Source organism: Tupaia chinensis, unplaced genomic scaffold (assembly GCF_000334495.1).
Source record: "Tupaia chinensis unplaced genomic scaffold, TupChi_1.0 Scaffold000605_1, whole genome shotgun sequence".
In the NCBI taxonomy this organism is placed as follows: domain Eukaryota; kingdom Metazoa; phylum Chordata; class Mammalia; order Scandentia; family Tupaiidae; genus Tupaia; species Tupaia belangeri.
Genome location: NW_006160123.1, coordinates 675,754 through 697,407, shown reverse-complemented (window position 1 = coordinate 697,407; position 21,654 = coordinate 675,754). Strand labels below are relative to the sequence as shown.

The 21,654-nt window shown below is 50.7% G+C and overlaps 2 protein-coding genes across 2 annotated transcripts in view; one reads left to right on the top strand and one right to left on the bottom strand.

Moving 5' to 3' along the window:
* STARD9 (StAR related lipid transfer domain containing 9) overlaps positions 1-11,690 on the top strand; it is a 119,158-nt gene extending 107,468 nt beyond the window's left edge. Inside the window, exons 24-34 of the mRNA XM_027775789.1 lie at positions 9-4,776; positions 4,960-5,157; positions 5,750-5,933; positions 6,282-6,419; positions 9,068-9,185; positions 9,345-9,457; positions 9,691-9,755; positions 9,922-10,124; positions 10,372-10,451; positions 10,680-10,838; positions 11,347-11,690. Coding sequence (XP_027631590.1) covers positions 9-4,776; positions 4,960-5,157; positions 5,750-5,933; positions 6,282-6,419; positions 9,068-9,185; positions 9,345-9,457; positions 9,691-9,755; positions 9,922-10,124; positions 10,372-10,451; positions 10,680-10,838; positions 11,347-11,448 — 6,128 coding nt within the window. The 3' untranslated portion in view covers positions 11,449-11,690. The remainder of the gene's footprint in view (positions 1-8; positions 4,777-4,959; positions 5,158-5,749; positions 5,934-6,281; positions 6,420-9,067; positions 9,186-9,344; positions 9,458-9,690; positions 9,756-9,921; positions 10,125-10,371; positions 10,452-10,679; positions 10,839-11,346) is intronic.
* Positions 11,691-14,776: 3,086 nt separating this feature from the next.
* The window catches only part of CDAN1 (codanin 1), a gene marked incomplete in the record, with an annotated part of 14,987 nt that continues 8,109 nt past the window's right edge, over positions 14,777-21,654 (bottom strand). The window contains 9 exon segments of the mRNA XM_014591664.1: positions 14,777-15,523; positions 16,865-16,972; positions 17,147-17,328; positions 17,430-17,493; positions 17,620-17,727; positions 19,000-19,148; positions 19,303-19,381; positions 19,564-19,627; positions 20,229-20,387. Of these exon segments, the coding sequence (XP_014447150.1) occupies positions 15,398-15,523; positions 16,865-16,972; positions 17,147-17,328; positions 17,430-17,493; positions 17,620-17,727; positions 19,000-19,148; positions 19,303-19,381; positions 19,564-19,627; positions 20,229-20,387 (1,039 nt within the window).

Genomic DNA, 21,654 nt, shown 5'->3' with positions numbered 1-21,654 from the left:
ACCTGGAGGTACATTGACAAATGAAAGGACAGTCCAAGCTACAGCCCTCTCTGCAGGTAACTTTCACCTGCTGCCCAGTGCTGAACCTGACAGAGGGCCATGGCATCCCTCACAGGCTTCTGCCCATGCTGCTTCTGCTCTGGGCCAAAGACCTTGTACTGAAGAACCAGGACATGTTCTGGGGACAGCAAGCGAACAGTTTATGTGTCACTCTAATGCTGCTGAAATCAGAGAGAAAAAGAAAGACGTGAACAGAAAACCTTCCTCTGCTGACCCTTTGGCCTCAGACAGTCTCTCTTCAACAGATGTAGAAGTGGGGAGAAGGATAGTAACAGAGAGAGTGGTGACTGTCTTATCTTCCCATCCCCCTCATGATGATCCTGGAGTGATTCTGCACAAGCAAAGTCATTTGTCTCCATGGGGGGCTGCAGAGGGTATGCCCCCTGGCACTCTGGACAGCAGCCCAGGACATCCAGAACCTAGGGCTCCTGACTTCACACATGAAGGGGGTGCAGGGAACCTCTTAGTGACTGCACAGGGTGGGGGGAAAGTCCATCTTGAAAGCCGGTCTGTGATCTGTGATGTTCAGAGTTCTGCAAGTCTCTCAACACCTACTCAAGACCATGTCCAATATCTTGAGGCATCCACTGACTTAAAAGGAGGGAGAGCAAGTCCTACACCAGGGCCTGTCCTGCCTGCAGCACAGCAGTGTGTGGGGTGGACGGGAAGAGTCGGATCTGGGCTCATAGAAGCCTGCAGGAGTGGCAGTAAACATCCCAGGCCACTTCTCTTGCCAGATCAGGAGGCATGTAGGGGGGACACCCCAAAGGAAACTTCAGATGGCCTTATCTTCTTGGGGAGCATTGAAGGCAGCCCACCTAGTGGGGAAGAAGGGAACAGAACTCTTCCTTGCCAACAGCCATGCAGTCATCAACCTGCTGCCACTCATGCCCGTTTCTCCTGTTCCTCCGCTGTACTGTCTTACAGAGACAGTGACCTGGAGGAGGGGACGCCCAGGGCTGTCCCACATACCATCTGCCCACTCTGTGTAGGGCCATCCAGGGTCTGTGAGAGGGCTGAGGGAGGAAACAGCTCTCCCAGTGTGCTTTTGGAATGTGACCCTGAACCCAAAGGCACTCATGTGGAATTTGGGCCAGCAGGCGGCAGCACCCTGGAGCCCTTCTCAATGGCTAATGCCCCAGCTCCACAAATCTACAGCTCGCCTTTTGCCCCCAACGTGAGGGCACATTTCCTCAGCCACTCTGCTGCTGATGGAAGCTCAGTAAGGAGTGCTGAGAAGGAGATTGATGAGAAAAAAGCTGGCACAGAACTTGAGGCTGCCCTGCTTCCTACAGGCACATACTCTGAGCCACTGAGCAAGTTTCAGGGCTGTGCTGGAAGTGAGCAGAAATCACAGGAGCCTCAAACCAGGCCAGAGCCACCCATAACAACTCAGGGACCACACACCCCGAATGTAAGTGAACGGTCTGTTGAAGGCGAGCTGCCAGTGGAGCCACAGCTTGGATGCTTAGAAAATGCCATCAGATGCCCTTCAGAAAAACCACAGCTTTCCATGGAGCCCAGGCATCCCGGTTGCTTGGATCCCTCAGCCACATTTGTAGAAAGGTTAAAACACACCTGCAGTCCCCCGGTTGACAGTCCATGGGAGGAGGAGGAGCAACAGAGAGACGTTGCCCAAGGTGGGGATCTCTCACCTCCTGATGAAGGTGGCTTGAATGACTGTCAGATTATAGATGCCAGCAAAGAGGAGGTGGATGTGGCCCAGCCTCCAGTGACTGAGACCTCAATGGGCTTTGAAGACCCAGCTGCCATGCCTTTGGGGCAAAGTGAAGCATCAAAGCCTGCTGCCCAGAGGCCTGGCCATCCCTGCTGTGGTCAGGAGCAGCTGGCTTCCCCCCATAGACACTCACTTCCTGTCATTGCAATCTTCTCTGGCCCCAAATATTCCCTGTCTTCTCCCAGACCACAGTTTTCTGTGGTCAGCTCTTCTCGATCTCTTCAGGAGCTGAACTTAAGTGTGGAGCCTCCCTCCCCTACAGGTGAAGATGCACCAGAGCCCACCAGATTGTGGAAGCCACATTCCAGGGACTGTTCCTCAGGAAAGTCGGTAGTAAAAACGGCTCAAAAGGCCAAGAACTGCAATCAGAAAGCCTCATCTAAATTGAATGATGATGCTGCTGACCATAGGCCCCTAAAACCTGTCACCCCTCCTTATCCTACATCTTCTGCTCTCTCATGCATGCCAACCCCCAATTTCACGACCAACTGGATGTCTGGAACTTTAGAACAGGCCTGGCAAGGGAAGCCAGATAAACTGGGTGCCCAGGTCAAGCCGGAGAACTGGCGTTCTCAGGTAGACAAAGGAATGTACTTCGGCTCCAGTGACATTAATCCCCATGTCTTGCCCTGGTGTCCAGAGGGGCCGGCACGCATTGGCTGGAAGCAGTATGTGTTTGGGAGTGCAGTCGATGTCTCCTGTAGTCAGAAACCCCAAGGCCTGATCCCAGCGAGCGTGGCTCGGTGCTCCAGCATGGACTGTGGCCTAGAGGACCAAAACTCGCCATTCCATTCCCACCTCAGCTCCTACGCCAACGCCCGGGACCTGTCTAGCACACACAGCAGCATGGAGCATGTCCAAGTTTCCAGTGATGCCTGGGATGTAAAGAGTTCGTCATTTGCTGTGGGAGACCCTCATATCCTGACCAGACCTGAGGGAGTAGCCCCTACTTCTGGTTCTGACAAGAGACCACAATTCAAGGGCCCCCCTGCTGAAGCAGGCTGTCTGGAGAGTGAGCCCCCATTGGCTGAAGGAAGTACTGTGGGGCCAGTGGATGAGATTCTGCTGCTGTACCCATCAGAGGCAGGCTGCCCTGTGGAACAGGCCAAGATGAAGACGTTTGAGCAGGGCACGCAGACATTGGGTTGCAGGCTCCATTGGAGCTGTGCCGACATTGCCTCTGCTCAGTGCGAAGCCAGCGTGGCCTCGGCCTCTGAGCTGGCCTCATGGACCAGCATGCACAGCCTGTCTCTCCACCTCTCCCAGCTCCTACATAGCACCTCGGAGCTTCTTGGGAGCCTGTCCCAGCCAAGTGTGGCCCAAAAGGCACAGAACACCAAGAGGAATGCTCCAGAGGAGGCCCCACAGGTCCTTAGAATGGACAGCTCTACTCAGACCAGTGTAGATGCAGGCAGCCAGACTGACCTGGGCTTGTCCTCTCTGTACCTCCAGGCCCCAGAAACTGCACCTCAGGAAGTAGGTGTGAACCACGAAGGGCTGGGCTCAAACATCTTGACTATGTCTCAAGAAAAGGAAGATGTCCCAGGGGAGAATCAGAAGAGACGGGCAGAGGAAACTGCATGGAAAATTGCAGAACCTCTGGTGTTTCAGGAAGAAAACACCCACTGCAGGCCCCAGAGCCCTCCAATACCCTCATCCCACATGAGGTTTCAGAAAGCCCCTTTTGGGCAGAACTTCACACCTGCGGGCCCTCAGGCTTCTCTGGATACATCCCTGCCTCCCAGCTCCCAGCCAGAGGAACTGTGTTGCATGGTTGCCAGCTGTCCTAGCCTCAGCGTCTCGTGCTCTCCAGGCCCCCACCCCAGCATGCCAGAGTCTGCCAGGGAGCCTCAGGTCCAGAAGAAGCGGGACCCAATGTGTGCCTTGTTGGTGGACAGGGCCTCCTCTCCAATCCTCACACTCAGCGCCAGCACCCAAGAGTTGGGTCTTCTCCCCCCGAATTGTTTGAGTCTCTCAGCCCCCTCAGCTCACCCTCTTGAAGGCCACCAGAAGCTGGACTGTAGCCCAGACCTTCCTTGTGATGCCCCAAGTGCCCCAAGGCCTTCAGTGGGTAGTTATCAAAGCAGTGAGGAGTTAGGCAGCCCCCAGAGAGTTGAGGCTCTTGGGAGAGAAAGCACAAGTCCCTTAGAAAGGAGTGATGAGAGAGTAAGCTCTCCATGCAGCCCAGGGAAGAGCCCAAAACTCCAAGTTAGTTTCTTAGGGCAGCCTCCTCAGCAACTTCAATCCAGGGCCACCAGCAGACCAGCACCTCCACCACTGAGGCAGATGAGCCACAGGCTGGCCAATAGCTTTATGACTGAGGAGGTGGCCTCCCCAGAGCGAGGTCCACTGAACAGTGGGGGGCAAAGTCGGTGGCAGAGCAGGACAGAGAATGGGGGTAAGCGTTCATTTCCCATGGAACCTCAACCCACTCTGGACATTTCCTCTCCATGGGAAGGCACCCAGCACCTCAGTCCCTGCCCTATCTTGGAACTGACTAATGCCATAGGGCCCCAAGGTTCTGCTGTGGGCCCACCTCAGGCCTGCCAACCAGAGGAGCTGCTGCAGCCCCACTCCCCAATGTGCATGGCCCCTGGGCTCCAGCATCACAGCCTAAGGGACCTTCCCATGCATAACAAATTTAGCAACTGGTGTGGGGTGCAGCATGGCTCTCTTGGGGTACTGGGTGTGACCGAGGAGAGGGAAGCCAGCCATGATCAGAGCTCTGGAGAGCAGAAACAGAGATCTCCACAACCCCCTGATGACCAAAGGCAGGATCCTGAATGGTTCCAGAGGGAGCAGATAGCCCTGCAAGTCGGGGCCCAGAACCTTTCACTCAGTGTGGAACTCACAGAAGCGAAACTGCACCATGGCATCGGGGAGGCAGATGCCCTGCTGCGGGTGCTGCAGACTGGGACCGGGGAGGCACTGGTGCCTGAGGAACCAGCGATGGCCACCTGGGAGGAGCTCTATTCCCGGTAAGGACCCCCAACTGGGCATTGGGAGGGCAAGGAGGGCCAAGAGGGAAGAACCTGGAAACTAGTAGCTGGCTGTTTCCTCTACTCTTGCTCAACTGTGGGACCTTGCAGGGGTCAGAGATGAAGCTCAAAGTGAAGGTCATGCAGGGCCAGCTTCACTGAGTCGGTCACATTTTGTCTCAGGCAAAAAAAAGCCATTGAGACCCTCAGGAGAGAACGGGCTGAGCGACTGCAGAGCTTCCGCCGGGCGCGAAGCCTCAGCCCCCAGAAACAACTGGGCCTCCTGCCCCAAGGAGATCTCCCAACCCGGGACCTTGACTTGCCCAGCAAGCGCCGAGAATACCTACAGCAACTGAGGAAGGATGTCGTGGAGACCACCAGGTAAGGCCAGACCCAGAACCCTACAGAGAGCAAGCTCTGTGAGGGCAAAGTGGTTGTGGGAAGCAGGCCTGGAGCTTTAGCATCCTAGAGGACCCTCCATCCTGTAAGAGTGGAGGTGGAGGTGGAGGTGGGAGACAAGCAAAGGGAAGACGGCACCATGGGAAAGAATGGACTGAGGGCTCTGATGTGCTGTTAGTCTGCAGGCCTGGGTCTGAGTGCCTAGCGACCTCTCCTGAAGATGTAAAATCAAACTTCAAGACCCCCCATGGGCTAAAAGAGGGACCTTCAAGAAGGTGGTGGGCCAGCTGATATGGGTTAGGCACCTGGATCCCATATGACCGACTGTATGATTTAAGTCCCAGATTCGGCAGCTTGAAGGACAGGCTGTGTGTGCATGTGTGAATCCTGAGAGAATGGAGGAGGAGGAATTGCTGTGTGGCCAAACTCCCTGGGGGTTGCTTTCTCACCCACTGTTGCTCCAGAGATCGCATGCACCCTCTAGCAAATGAAAAGTGTTGAACAGGCCTGAGGTGTGCAGACCAATCCAGGCACCATGTTAGAAGGTACCTTTCCACCCGCAATCTTTTCCCAGGAGCCCAGAGTCAGCAGCAAAGTCTGCTCACCCACCCTCTGACATAGAGCTGATGCTGCAAGACTACCAGCGGGCCCGGGAGGAGGCCAAGGTGGAGATTGCCCGGGCTCGAGACCGACTGCGGGAGAGGACTGAACAAGAGAAGCAGAGAATCCGCCAGCAGATTGTTTCCCAGCTGCTGAGGGTGGGGAATGGGGCAAGCATGGGCCTGGAACCTGGGGCAGACCTCAGACTAGGTCAGCCTCTACTGTGACTGCCCCTGGGTCTTGTCATCTAACATTTGGAGGAGGGCACAGGCTTCCTGGTGCTCACTCTCTTTACACATCGTCCTTACCAGATTAGCACCTGTCTCCAGGCCAGAGCCTGGGAGGAAGAGGGCTGGTGTATAGTGGAGACGGATATGGGGAGAGGTTGAGGCCAAGGCAAGGAGGCACCTGGAGGTGATGATGGGTACTGTGGAGGTGAGAAGGGGTGGGGGTGGAGATGTGGATAGTGAGGGGCATCGGAAGCTAGTCATTGACCTCTTTCCCAGGAAGAGGAAAAACTCCACACCTTGGCCAACTCCAGCTCCCTGTGCACCAGCTCCAATGGAAGCCTCTCCTCTGGAATCACGTCTGGCTACAATAGCAGCCCAGCCTTGTCAAGCCAGCTCCAGTCGCCAGAGTGTGTGGTGAGTACGCCCCCACGCCGGGGGCCGGGACTGCTGAGGCAGGAGTTTGAGGCAGGATATTGTGCTCCTGGGCCCACTGCTGACAGGAGCCCTCTCATGCTATGGCCTTCGCCTTCCCTTTAGTTCTGCCTCCTTACCAGTGTACAGAGACACAGGGTCTTCAGAAAGTTCATGGAAAATGTGTATTAGAAAAAACTACACATGGATTTCTTTTTTTTTTTTTTTTTGCACCAAAATAAACTTGTACCTTAATTCAATTTTTTCATAGACTTTTTGAAGTAAACTTACGCAATTGATTCCATTTTTTTTTTTTTTTGGTTTATTTTTGCCTGAAGGCGTGTGCACTCAAGAGGGAAAGACTGACAAAGCACCCCCCCCCCACCACTGTGAGGTGGTCATGCCACAATCCTTTTTTTCCATTTCTCCATCTACTCAGGATTTGAACCTTGTACATATGCACATGCACCTGATGTGTTTTTCAAACCATTAGGGCCAAGATTTGAACCAGTTAGCCATATGGGATCTGACTCTGTATGCAAGCTGTGCATTACTGCACTGTGTATGCAAGCTGGGCTTTCCTGCCACAGAAGACCTGGCTTCATTTTTGTATATTGACCTTGTCTCCTGTACCCTTGCTGAACTCGTTTTTTAGTTCTAATGTTTTGTTTTTGTTTTTGTTTTAGAGAGATTTTTTTGCTATAGGGCATGTGAATGTGCCAGAGAGACAGAGATAGAGATGGAAAGTGAAAAATCACTCCCCGGGGGAATCCCTTCTCCGTTCTCCTCTTGGGATTTTGGTCATGCACGCACTCACACCTGGCACACCCAGCATGAGTCTGAAGCCACCAGGTCCAGGACTCAGACCATAATCAACTACATGGAGTCTAGCAATGTAACCATTATGCCATCTGCTGGTCCCAGTTCTAACGGCTTTTAGTAGATTCTTTAGTGTATTCTCTGTAAAGGCCATGTCATCTGCCTTGTTTGTTGTTCTCTTGCCTAATTGTCCTAGCATAGGCCAAACGTAATGTCGAATAGAAGTGGTGAGAGCAAATGCTTGTCTTGTTCCTGATTTTAGGACAAAGGCTTCTAGTCTTTCACTTGTAAGTAATGTAAGCTGTGGGTTTTCAGAGCTGACATTTATCAGGTTGAGGAAATTCCCTTCTATTCCTAGCTTGTTGAATGTTTTTTATTATGAAATGGTAAAGGATTTAGTTAAATACTTGTTCTATGTCTATTGACATGATAATGTGGGGTTTTTTTTCCTTTATTAAGTTTCTTTTTTTATTTCTATAGTACATTACATTAATTTTTTTAAAAAAATTTGCCAGAGGATGTTTTCGCTCACTGGAAAGAAACAAAGGGAACATGGTCATACTATATTCCCTTCTCCATTTCTCCTTCAGGATTTTGTGCACACACACGCCCAGTGTGTTTTCAAGTTGTTGGATCTCGGATGCTGTGCAGTCAGCCACATACCATCCAGCCACCTTCACCCCCACACCGCATGCTGGCCTGACCACTGATTTTTGTGTGTTGACTATACAACATGTAATTGGAATACTTAGACTTTAAAAAGTAGTTTTGCCAGAGGATGTGTGCATTCAGCAGAGAGAGACAAAAAGAGGGGCAAAGAGAAAGCACCCTTCGTGGGGAATGGGCATGCATGCACATGCATCTGGTATGTTTCTCAAGTCACTGGGTCCAGGACTCAAATCTCACAGTTGGCCCTATGGGTCTAGTGCCCCAGTTACCAGGCCACACAGGTGAAGTAGCAGCATCAACTAGTGTGTACTACCATGGTGGGGCCAGGTTATATTTTCTTATAATAATAATATGCTCCCCTCTGCCTATATGTTTCTTTGATCCACAAAGCATAAAAGATTTATTTTGGTGTGATCTATGAAATGGATCTCTGATACAATCTTTTTTTCCAGATGGAGACCCAGCTGTCTCACCAATATTTAATAATGTATCTTTATTTTTGGAAGTAATCATGCTGCACTGGGAACAAATGAGATCACCTAGGAGTATATTATAAAGTGAGAAAATGGGGCCTCAGCATGAATCTTGGAAGAATCCCAAAATATTAATTTATAGCTGAGAAGGATGAATCAACAAAGAAACTGGGGACGAGCACCCAGAGAGATAGGAAGCCAGAGCCTAGTGTTCGTGACTCGATCTCAGTGAGAGAAGGAGAGATGGGCTGAGTCAAAGCTGTCAAGTGATTCAGTTAGACGGGAACTAGAAGTGGGCCAGCCTCACTGCCCAGTGATTAAGGGGAGCTGGTCCTACAGGGTGGACTGCAGTTCAAATCCCAGCCCTAGAGGCTTAAAAAAAGCACCAGGTACCTGTGTGTGTGTACCCCAAATCCCAATAGGATGGAGAAATGAGGAAGGGATGCAGTGTGACCATGTCCCATTGGGGAGTACTTTCTCCCCTCTGGCAATTTAAAAAGTTTTTTTACTAAATCCAGCCCCTCGGACTGCTGACCTCTTTGAAGGCATCCAGCCTTCTGTACTCCCAGTAGGGAAGATCTTTACAGTTGAGCTATCACTTTGGAAGCTATTGGGTGCACTTCTGATGCAGAGGAACGATTCTATGCTTGCTCTCTGGCTCTCTGGTTCTGAGCAGCATCTGTCCTGCAGGGGGACACAGACTTGCCTGATTCCCGAGCCACCTGGATAGGGGATGGGCGAGGCCGTTCTGAAGTGAGGAACAGTCATCTGTACCTGGCTGGGTCTGCCTGGAAGAGCTCAGCCTACAGTGAGTGGTGGCCTGCTTTGGGAACTGGGGCTGAGGCTGGCTAGGTCTTAGGGAGTCTCTGGTCTGAAGGCAGCAGCCCCCAGATCTCTATCCCTGCTGGAGACCATTGCTCCCAAGTCCATAATGTTCAGTGCCATCTCAGTCTCCGCCTCTTCACAGGCTGCAGAACCTCCCTGGGCAGCTGCTGCTGTTCCCCATCCAGCCTGGGGACCTGCCTGTCCTCCTCCTACCAGGATCTGGCCAAGCACATCGTGGACACTTCGGTGGCTGACGTGAGTAACTGCTCCCACCCAGCACCACTGTTCCATTAACCAGACTTCGCTGGAGGGAAGGAGGAGGGAGAGAGGAGGAAGAGAGCCAGGTGGCTTAGGGCCACCGGGGCTGTGGGCTTCTTCAGTGGCCCTCCATCTAGAGGAGGGGAATTTAGTAAGTGCTGGCCAGACTCATGGACCTCAGGGCCCATCTGCACTGTTTACTAACCTCGGTATGGCCACTGTGTTCCCAGGTAATGGCCGCTTGTTCAGATAACCTGCACAATCTCTTCAGCCGCCAGGCAACCGCTGGCTGGAAGTAAGTTCCTTTGCTCAGCATCTTGGTTCCACCTTGCTGTCCTGCTTGGCTTCCCTTCTCTGTCCTGGCCTTCAGCCCCTTCACCCTGAGCACATCCTTTGTGACTCCTGGAGCCCTCCCCCTGCTTTTTTTTAACCTCTTCTTTCTTACCCTTGTATCTCACCAGCTATCAGGGTGAGGAAGAGGAGGTGCAACTTTACTACAAGGTGTTTTCTTCTACTCGGCATGGCTTCCTAGGGGCAGGGGGGGTGTCCCAGCCACTGTCTCATGTGTGGGCAGCTGTGAGTGACCCCACCCTGTGGCCCCTATATCACAAGCCCATCCAGACAGCAAGGCTGCATCAGCGGGTGACCAACAGCATCAACCTGGGTGAGCCCAGGGAACGAAGGCATCCATGGGGCTTGTTTCAGTGTGTTCAGTGGGCTGTGGCAAGTGGGCAGAGGTAGAGGGCTGAAGGCTGCCCTCAGGGGAGGCCAGACACTCAGAGCTCCTCCAGATGGCTCAGCCTGTCTAGCTGGGTGAAGTGATAGGGTGCTCGGGGTGGTTCTGGGGCCAGGAAGGGTCCAGGACAAAGTCTGTCCACAGGCCTCTTGACTCTCTTCCTCTGCTCCTCCAGTGTACTTGGTGTGTGATACCACCCTGTGTGCATTGAAGCAGCCACGGGATTTCTGTTGTGTCTGCGTAGAAGCCAAAGAGGTGCCTGCCTTACTGGTGGTAAAGATGTTGTGGGAAGAATTTGGGCTAGTGTCAGGAGAAGCCATCTCTGTGGGCGTCAAGTCCCCTGGAGAAGGAGGGAAAACTGGGCTGGGGCAGGAGTTGGGAGGCTGAGGCCGACTATGTTGCCTTCCACTGTACTGATGCACTGGAGCCTGCTCTGTTTAACCCACATCTAATAACAGAACTCCTATCTCTCCCTGTCCCTAGGGGCAACTGTCTATCATGGCAGCCCAATCTGTGTATGACACATCCATGCCAAGACCCAGCAGAGAAATGGTCCGAGGGGAGATCCTGCCCAGTGCCTGGATCCTGCAGCCTGTCACCCTGGAGGGGAAGGAAATCACCAGAGTCATCTACTTGGCCCAGGTGATTCACCCCTGCAGCTGGCACAACACGCCTTGATCTGACACCACAGCCTCCTGGGATTTTCCTGTCCAGCTCCTCAGCCTCCTTCCTTTGGGCTGATAGCTGGAGGCTCAAGGGCTTCTTGGGTTCACAGTATGAGGAGTCAGTGGTGGTGGGGGCAAGAGGGAAGAATGAGACAGACTTCATCAACCTTTTTGGTAGTTGCTGTTACTAGAGACCTGGCGAGCACCTGATGGCCAATCCCAGGGTCCTCAGGTGCTCGATGACTTTGTAAGGCAAAGGCAGCAGCCACAACAGAGCAGAAAGGTTACCCATCTTGTTCTGCTCTTGTTCCACTCTCAGGCCCCTGGCATGAACTTTATCACTGGTAGGTGATAAAGTTCAGGTGCACAGGCCTGAACAGGAGGGCCTGAGGACCATAGAGTCTGAGGTGCTTTTTGCTTTACCACAGCCTAGGGAGCTAAAATGTGTTTGCTTACAACTTTAACTCTTCCCTCTCTGCCTGCAGGTAGAACTTGGTGCTCCAGGCTTCCCGCCTCAGCTCCTGAGCTCCTTTGTCAAACAGCAGCCACTAGTTATAGCCAGACTAGCTTCCTTCCTTGGTAGTTAGCATCTCGCCCATCAAGATGATGCTGCTAAAATGCAGGCCCAGGGTGCTTCAGAGAGATGCTGTGGCAGTTCTGTTTCGCTCTGCAACCTGATAGGAGAGCCTGGGCTACCTGCTGTGGCTGATGGGCAGACAGCACCAGCCCAGGGTTGCCAGCACACACAGCGGGCATCACTACAATCAAGTGGCCTGAGCTCCTGGCTGTCCAGAGTGAATGAAGTTCAACTCACCTTTTGGATTCCCCACCTTATTTCCCATCTCTGGAACTCTACTGCAGATGAGCCACTCAAGGACCAAGACTGGGCATGGCCAGCAGAGTGGGGGCTGCAGTGACTGGGCAAGAGGTTTCCTTAGCTTGGCCCCATTAGGCTGACAGGGATGCCAGTGGCCAAGACTCTGCTCAGAATCCATGCTAGCACTTAGCTCTGCTGTATGATGGAGTGTTAGAAATACTAAGACAAGGGTTTTAAAATGCACAAACCAGAACATCGGTTCAGAATCTTTTCTCTCTCTTGAATGTCTGTAAAATGCTTTATTCACTTTTGCTTCTCCCCAGCCCACTTTTCTTCCCCTCCCAGGAAAGAATATTTGGGCCTTCACATGAGTCAGGAGTGTTGAGCAATGTTCTGGAGCTGGTGCCCTGAGCTCAGTAAGATGAGAGACCCTTGTAGAAGCAGATGGGGCAGATTTGGAGCTAGGGTTGGGGCCTCGCTCTTTGAGGACTTGCTGATGCCAACATCTGGCTGCTGACAAGAATTTCAGAAAATTGACCTTTGAGGATGGGAAGGAAGATAAACGAACTCCTAGAGGAGCAGGTCGCTGAGCACACCGCACTCAGAGGCGTGGTCCTGTCCTCGTCTAGGCTAGGTTGGAGAGTGGATTGTTTTCTTGTACCTTAGCCTGGCTGACCTTGGGCTCTGAATATTCTGTACATTTACATGGAGTAGTAGAGATGGGAGAGACCCATCTTTAGCCCTGGTGCCCTCAGTCTTTGATGGAATAGTGTAACCATGTGGGGAGTGAGAAGATATGGTTTAAAAGTACATTTCTGTACAGTGCAGCAGAGATTTATTTTTCCAAGAGTATTTTCAGGGTGTTTTTCCTCTTACCTCAGATTAAGTTATTTGCATATTATTGATTCAAAGTTTTTAAAACTGCTTTTAACCTTTTTTCAGGTTAATTTTTGGGGTAACATTTATGTACCCCCACCTCTTTTCATATAAATTGCTTAAGACTATTGACCTAAAAGGTCAGAACGTTTGTAAAGTAAAAGTCCTCTGTGTGCTTTTATTTAGTGAAGACTGTCCCTTAGGGATGGCCTGAGTGTGCCATTTGAGTTTAGCAGGATTTAGCCTGGTGATCATGACGGCAATACCTACTCATGACCCAGTTACGTACTCAATTCACATGTATGTACTGAGCACTTCCCATGAGCTTGAAACTGCGTTGCAAGGTAAGTAGCAACTAGATTAGCTGCCCAACTATAGCCCAGATAGGAAAATAAGTTATTGCCACCTCTAACAGTGACCATGGTGCCGAGTTTCCCAAGGCAGAGCTAGTTGCTATGGGAATCTGAATTAATGGAAAACCAGAGGTGGCTTTAACCGCCCTTACTGAAGAAGTCACACACCAGACCTGAGTCAACCATTTAAAGAATATTGAGGCTAATCTTATAGCAAAATGCAAAAGCGAAGTTGACTTTTGGTTTAGATGAGTGGCTCTCAAACTTTAGTGTGTATCAGGATCACCTGAAGGCCTGTTACCCTGAGTGGACCCTACCCTAAGTTACACTCTGTGGGCTGCTGGAGTGCTGGGGGGTGCTGAGTACTTGTATTTCTAAGAAGTTCCAGGTAACCCTGAGGCTAATAGCCTGAGAACTACATTTTTGGGGGCCAGCAGGTGGCGGTGTTTTAGGGCGCTGGACTCCCACATGGCCGACCACAGTTCAAGTTCTGGACCTGGCAGCTTGGTTTTTCATTTTCCCTCTCTCTTTCTCTCTGTCTCTCTCTAGTCAAATTAAAATAAAGTTAAATAAAATAATCCTTAAAAAAAAAAAAAAAAAAAAAAGTTAAAAAAAAAAAACCTTAAAAAAAAAAAAAAAAACAGCTAGTTCAGACAATTAGTAAAGGTAGCTAGAAAGGAACCTGCTTAAATTCACTAGTTCATTAGCTGCCTTCATAATCCTTGAGTAGCCCTTAAGTCTGGAACAAACCAGCAGGGATTTTCACTGGGTCAGTGTTAAGTTGCCATTCAGATTCCCAAGAACGTGGTTTTCAGTGGGCCTTAAGCCAGGCCTGGGTTAGAGCCAGCCCTTCAACTCCAGCTAGGGTGCTTCCCAGCCCTAGCTCTGGGCCACCACAGTCCCCTAGTTTGGCTGCACCAGCTCACAAGCTCTTAGCTGGGATTCTGGCCAGGGAGAGTTGGGATTTTCGAGGAGGGGGCGTCAGGCTTTCTTCTTCATCTGGAACAAGTCAGGAAGTAGCCCCGAGCCAGCTGCCGACCCTCAGCTTCCTGGGGCAGTTCAGTCACACTCAGTGCTGGTCTCAACATAGAAAAATTTCCTTAAACTTTTCTTGTTCCTAGCTTAGAACAATGTGGATTTAAAAGCCTTTGAAGAGAGGAAAAAGGGTTCAGATGCAAAAGCTTGTTAGGAGTTACTTGGATTAGTGGAGGGAAAAGGGAGGCATGAACTGACTGGGTGAGTACTTGGGAGAAGTGGGGTCACAAGGTGGTGATGAGAAACGTTCCTGGTTTTTACTTCCTGTGTGGATGGGGTTTCCTGGCTTGACTATGGTCATACAAATGGATCTTCCCCAGGGAATCTTAACCTTCCTTGGGCCAGAGAGCTCTTTGACAGCTATGAACCTCTCTCCCAAGAAGAGTATGTGTATGTACAAACAAGACTGCTTACTGAGTGCCCTCTACTTGCCCCAGCAGAACCTGGAGCTTGTATCCTCTCCAAACAAAAACGGTGAGTTTTACAGGAATGAGCTTAAAGCACATTATCAAAGTACGCTTTCTTAGAATCAGTGGTTCATTTAGAGATGTGCTTTTAACACAAGTTCTGAGCCAAATCTAACACCCCCAGCCCTAACAAGCATAACAAGGATAGTAAGGATACCCCTACTAGTAGGAGTCTCTTGAGCAACTTTTTCCCACAGATTGTACAGAAGTCAACCATTGGTGATAAATTACTAGCAGACACTGCCTCAGTAACCTAGCTTACTTTGCATTTGCAGCGTGACTGCCACTCCTCATGCAATGCAAAGCCCATCTGAGACTGTACAGCCTGCTAAAGGGAAAAGACTGGTGAAAATAACCAGACATCAGGCCCCCTTAAGAAAAAAGTTTATTTTAAAAAGCTTTAATGTTCTGCCCTGTGCTTGGTCCTTGGAGAGAGAGGGAGTAAATCACTACCTGCACAGAGGAAGCCAGGTTGCAGCTGGGTGAGTCCTACCTTATCCGTTGTGCATATATGAGGAGAGGGTTGTCCAGCTCCTGGTGGCAGGAAAATGTACTCCCAAGGGTCACGTTTTAAATTTTTGTTCACAAATTAAACAGAAGTCATTTGCCTCTGTCATGATTTCCCAGAACCACAAAGTTTTAGGGAATGCTGGGATAGCAGCAAATAGGGCTTGAGTCCTGTGTGTCGACAAGCCCCCACACACCATTTCACTTGGCATCCAAGTGATAAACGCCAGCTCTTCTTCAGACTTCAGTCTCTAGGCTTTTGCACCATAATCCTGAAGCAGGTGGCCTCGTCTTCCTCTAGGACTCTGGTGAGCTTGCAGTCTGTGGATGCCAACAGCACGCACTCCTTCGTGTTTGAGCAGGAACTGACCTGGCGACTCCCACACCGCAAGGGTCGGCAGTGAGCACTTGGGCTAGAGGCCTCTTCCTGAGGCAGAGGCAGGGTTCCGGTGAGATGCCCAACCAGGGCCATTTCCCGGCCCTAGCTCTGGGCCACCACAGTCCCCCGGTTCAGCTGCACCAGCTCACAAGCTCTTAGCTGGAGTTCTGGCCGGTGGGGTTCAGCAAGAAATAGGTTAAACAGTGTTACTAATTCCTCAGAGAAGTCCTGTAATAAGTAGAAAGAGGACAGGAAAGGCAGGCAAATAATTCTGGTCAGTTCATCCTTTCCACTATACTGAAAAGCAATCCCAAACATCGAGCTCTAGCTAACCAGTGGGTAGACAACTGTAGACTTTTCCCAGCACAGAAGCAGGTCTGAAAGCTGGCTTTGAGGCTAGCAGGTGGCGTGGTGGTTAAAAGCACTGGATTCCCACATGGCTGACCATGTTTGAGTCCTGGACCTGGCAGCTTACTTTCTCACTGTTTCTTTATCTCACTCATCAAATTAATTATTAAGGAACAACAACAAAAAGCTGACTTTGTTAGTATTCCAGGTGGCTTCGGTTATGCATGGAGAGTGAACTCTGATGGGAGGCTCAGGCTTTACTCTCTACTGGCGGCTCTACTTCATCTGGAAAATTAATCTCATTTGTGGATGAGGAAACAGATTGCTCCAAATGGTGGTCTCTTAATCTACCTCCCTTTGTGAAATCAGCAATCCACTTGGATTGTGCCCCATCACAAAAACATTAAGTACCAGCTGAAAATAAAACCTGCTTATTCCGATTTTAAAAACCCACACTGGGGCCAGCCGAGTGGTATGGTGGTTTAGGCAGCAGGATCCATGTTTGAGTCCCAGAATTGGCAGTTTAAAAAAATGCTGAGCACGGGACCAGCAGTTAGCGTAATGGCTATGTCGCTGGACTCCCATGTAGTCGACCATGGTTCAAGTCCCAGACCCGGTGGCTTAAACTCACGCCGGGCGCGTGTGCGTACGTGCCCAAGATCCCGAGAGGAGAGTGGGGGGGAGGGGATTGCGGCGTGGCCATCCCCCCTGGGGGGGTGATTTCCTGCTTTCTGTCTCTCTGGCAAGTGCACACGCCCTATAGCAAAAACCTCTCAAAAAAAAAAAAAAAAATGCTGAGCACGTGTATGTACATGTCCAAAATCTCAAGAGGAGAAGGGGTTATGGCATGGTCATCTGCTCTGAAGGAATGATTCTTACTCTTTCCAGTGAGCACATATGCCCTTTCAAACCTGTTTCTGTGCTGGGAAAAGTCCTACAGTTGTTGTCTACCCACTGGCTAGCTAGAGCTCGATGTTTGGGATTGCTTTTCAGCAAAAAAGTCAAACCAACCCACATGCTGAACCATGGTGCTTTTCAACTGCCTCTCCCCTAACACTGTCCCTCAGATCTGAAGACCTGAACAGCCACTTCTCAATTTTAGGGTTGTGCTGAAGACACCTGATAAATTTGCTTGGCTTTAGCCCCATCACTTGCCACTTTCAGGATAAATGGAATATGCCTGCTAGTTTTCCACAACACCAGGAAATGAGGACTCCTTACCCCTGGCCACTGGGCCTCATGGAGGCTGCCCAAGCAGGTCTCTATTTCCATCCGTCCCATCAGCCCCTTCTCTACCAGCTCCCGGAGCAAAAACAGCAGCAGATCCCACTGAAAAACAAACCGGGGAAAGGTCAAGGTTGCTAGATTGCAGTGCCCCTCACTGATATGGTTGAGATTAAAGAAGGGAATCATTTTAATGAACTGGGAAGAGGGAAGAGAAACAGCTCAGAAAATTTGGGGTGCATATTATGACCACTCTTGCCCCACCCTACTCTGCTTCACCTCTCTCGGCCGAGTGTCTGCCAAAAGTCCCACATTTCGTGGACTTAGGAGCAGCTGTAGTGGAACAGGCCCCTGAAAGTCATCCTTCCACAGGGAAAGCAGCATGTGAAGAAGATGTCGGGCCTGCCCTCGTTCCAGCCTGTGTGGGGCTGGAGGCCCCAGGACAGGGATCTGATCTGCAACTACAGGGAGGAGAACCAAATTTTAGTAAGCAGAGGCAGAAGGTTCTAGTCTTGGTTGTACCCAACCCTGAGGTTTGGAGGATTTGATAAAGGAACCATACCAAGGAGGGAAGCCAACTCCACAGAGCACTTTGCCAGATGCTGCTCAGCAGGTGGGCACAGGAACTGGGGGGAAACAGAAGGGAGACCCTAGCCATCAGATCCTCCATACTGTGCCAAAAGGACAGGCCCTACTCATCAAACAAGCACACACACATGGGCATCCTTCAAGTGGTCGGTGCCACATCTCACCTGGCGGCAGCGCAGTGTCTGTCCTAACTGGCCTAGGAGCTGCTCCAGATGCTCTGGGGAAACTCCCTCCTCAGGATCCCGGGGCCCAGCAGCCAGGGAGAGCACATCCTATGGAAAGCAGGGTAGGACTTCATACCAGGCAGGGAAGAGGATGCCACAGAGAATTTGGCGGGGCAGGGATCAACCGGTGGAGAGGCAGAAGGAAAAGGAAAGCAGGGCCCTGGGGGTGCGTGTGTGTGAAATGATAGGCCCTCGACGTGGGCTCAGGTAGCACAGCTTGAAGCAACCATATGGACCACAGAGGACACGGAGGATGCAGATAAGCTGATGGACAGTGTGCCACCAGCCAGCTCCAGCGGTGTCCCTCTACTTGGGACCAAACTACCCAAGTCCCAGAAGGTGTGGTATTCCAGCATTTTAGGGAAAATGTCCTATCAGTCGCGATGTTTTCTACACCCATGTTTTTCTCCTCTTCTCGAGAGGGGAAGTTTCAACATGGAAATCCTCTCTCTATTGACAGCCAGTTTCTAATAGCTGCTAAACCTTTTTCTCTCCCTCATATAGTCTCCATTTTAGTCATTGCTTCTTGATCTTTATTCCAAATCTGTATTCCTTGCCCATTACCCCAGACCAGTGAGAAAATATTTTAGGCTATTTTAACCCATTCATCTCTGTCCTCACTTGTCTCTGCTGTTGTAGCGAAAAAGCCATGGGGGCCAGCAGGTGGTGTGGTGGTTAAGGTGCTGGACTCTCACATGGCTGACCACAGATCAAGTCCCAGACCTGGTGGCTTGCTTTCTCACTTTCCCTTTCTGTCTCTCTCTGATTAAATAAATAAAAAAAATAACAGATACAGTTAAGTAAATAAATGAAAAAAAAAAAAAAAGACAGAAAAGCAGCCACAGACAAGTTGTAAGTGAACTTAATTCACAAAATTAAGTTGCAGGCCCAATTTGGCCAATGGGCTGTTTGCTATCTCCTGTTTGAGTCTCTGAATTTTTTTAAAAGGAAGCTGGGACAGTTAATAGAGTCTACTGCCTATAACCAAACAAGCTGAGATCATTTCTAGACACGGGGTGACTGCCCCCTGGAGACCATCCTGCCACTTCCAACCACGCTCTATGCCTGTGTAATAAGCACTTACTCAAAAATGTCCTATCCACCTTTTCTCCTTTTGAGTGATTCAATTAGGAAAAACATGCAATTTAGCTCTGCCCTTATTCAGAAAAAAAATGAAACAAGAATGAGCTGGACAACACAGAAAGCTTCTACACAAAAATACCAGAGCTGATATTAAAAAAAATAAATAAAAAAGAAGAAACCAGGACCAGAGCAGGGAGAGGGAATAGGGAAGCCAAGGGGAGTAGGGGAGCCGTGTACTTTGATCTCGGAGATGAGGTGGGAGGGGAGGGGAGCGTGGTGCTCACAGGCGCGGGAGCAGCCCCTCCGCTCCCCCCGGGCAGCTGGCTCAGGACCCTGGGCTCGCAGCATGCGGCTCACTGCTGCTTTCACCTCCCTCCTGATCAGTGCTGCGGGTTGGGGGGAGAACAGGAAAGCGGTCACTAGAGCACCATGCACTGGCTCACTGTGCCAACCCACACCCTGCACTGTTTCCATCTAGTGCTAGGTTCCATCTTCCCCAAGCTGCCTCCAACTCCCTCCACGCCACTCCTTGGGCCTTGCCTGTGATGTTGGCTGACAACCAGGCACAGGCTTTCTCTGTTGCAAGCCCCACGGCAATGTTCTCTGCGCTGCTCAGCACCTGCGACACACAACTGCAGGGTCAAGGGCCGCGGAGAACAGGGTACAATGACGGATGCCAGAGTCCAGGACTCTGGGGACTCAGAGAGCACTGTGCACCCTATGGCAGCCTCCCAGGCACATGTTCAATCACACAGGGCACCTCTCCCACCACAGCTGCCCAGCCTGAGGGCTCCTACGTACAGCTGCAGGAGTCTCCTCTGGAAGCAATGCCCGCACGGCCCCAGGGCCCTTCCTCTGGCAGAACCTGAAAGGAGACAAGAAGCCAGTCCTGTCTAGACAGTTGGTTTGGCTCAAGAAGGAAATGCTCGAGTGCCCCAAGTACCTGACCTAGGAGGCTGGACCTTAGTAGGGCACACTGACTGTGCCTGCCCCATCCCAGATGCTGGGGGAGTGAGAAACCCAGCCACCAGCCCTGCAGCATGACCACGTTCCCAACTCCACGTATGAACTTTGTACTACAGAAATTTTAATGCCAAAGATATGAGCCTGCAGAGGAGGGGAGGAGATGAAATAAGGGGAACCAGATGTGGTTCAGGAGTAATGCTACGCTAAGACCATGTGGAAAGGTTCAGGGTTCATGTCCCAAGGCCTCCCTGTGCACATCCAATGCACACATGTGGCCCCCAATGCTGTCTATCGCTCAGGGATGGATTGTGCTGTGAGGACCCTGCTGGGCGTACCTGTCTGTCTCTCATGGAAGAAATGAATCAAGTTTAAAAGAAAAAAAAGAAAGGGAGTTAAGGAAAAGAGATAGAATAAGGGCTTTGAGTGTTAAAGAGAAAAGGACAGAAAAGTGAAAAGTTAAAAGAGGGGAGGAGATGAGAGTCCAGATTGGTGCTTCTTACTCCCGTCCCTGGGTCAATGCCTGGGCCCCATGCGGGCACAGCTGGGAACACAAGCTCTCCAACAGCTGAGCTGGATCTCCCCCTTCCTGTCCTTGTGTCATCAGCTGCTCTTGGAGAAGTAACTCTGCCTGGTGCACCAGATCCGCTACCAGTGTGGCCCTGTAAACAGCAAGGTTTCAGGTAATTAGAAGGCTGAATCAGAAAGGAGCTACAAACTGGGGCTGGCCCTGTGGCCCAGTGGCTAGGAAAGAGAGATCCCACATGGCTGACAGTGAATTTCAAGTCCTAGCCCAAGTGGTTTGAGGGCTACACCAGCCACATGTGTGCTCAAGGTCCTGAGGGGATGGAAGAGTTGAGGAGAGGGGACTGAAGAGTGATCACACCTCACTGAGGGTGCCTTCTCTCTTCTTGTCTCACTGATAAGCACACACCACATATGCCCTCTAGCAAACAAGAGGAGGAAAAAAAGAAAAATTAAAAAAGGGACAGGCAAGCCCCCTAGTTTAGTGGCTAAGAAAGTCAGATCCTACATAGTTGATTACAGTTCAAATCCCAGCCCTGGTTGCTGGAAAAACACACTGGGCATGGATGTGTGCATTGCCTAAAAGCTCAATAGTATGGAGAAGAGATTGCAGCATGACCTCTTCCCGTGGGGGGAGGGGTGTATCTTTCTGTCTCTCTCAAGCAAGTATATGTACCCTCTGGCAACAAGAAAAAAAAAGGAAAAAGAAAAGAAAAATGGGCTAGCCAGTGGCACGGCGGTTAAGTGGCTGGATCCCACAAGTCCGGCCGTGTAGTTTTTTGGACCTGGTGGCTTGAAAAAAAAAGCAGGGTGTATGTGCGTGTGTGCCCAAAATCCCAAAAGGAGGAAGAAGGGATTGTGGTGTGACCATTCCCTGAAGTGGGTGCTCTCTTGCTGTCTCCAATAAGCACATGTGCCCTCTAGCAGATTAAAAGTAAGTAAGTGGGGTTGACAAGTGGCACGGTGGTTGAGGTGCTGGACTCCCACATGGCCAACTACAGTACTAGTCCTGGACCTGCAGCTTGCTTTCTCACTTTCCCTCTCTCTCTGGTCAAATTTTAAAAATAACAATAATAATAAATGAAATTTAAAAAGTTAATAAGTAAATCAATAAATAAGGAAAAAGAAAGCAGATATAAATTCAAGAAAATTTGGTCAGAATTCCCTTCAAAGGATGTTGGCAATTCCACCCCCCTGGCTGACTATCCCATTTAGCAACAAAGTGTTAAGAGTAAAAAGAGGAGAACGTAATGGCTATGTCACTGGACTCCCATGTAGTCAACCACAATTCAAGTCCCGGACCCGGTGGCTTAAACTCATGCTGGGCGCGTTTGCGTGCGGGCACAAGATCCCGAGAGGAGAATGGAGAAGGGACTGCGGCATGGCCATCCCCCATGGGGGGGG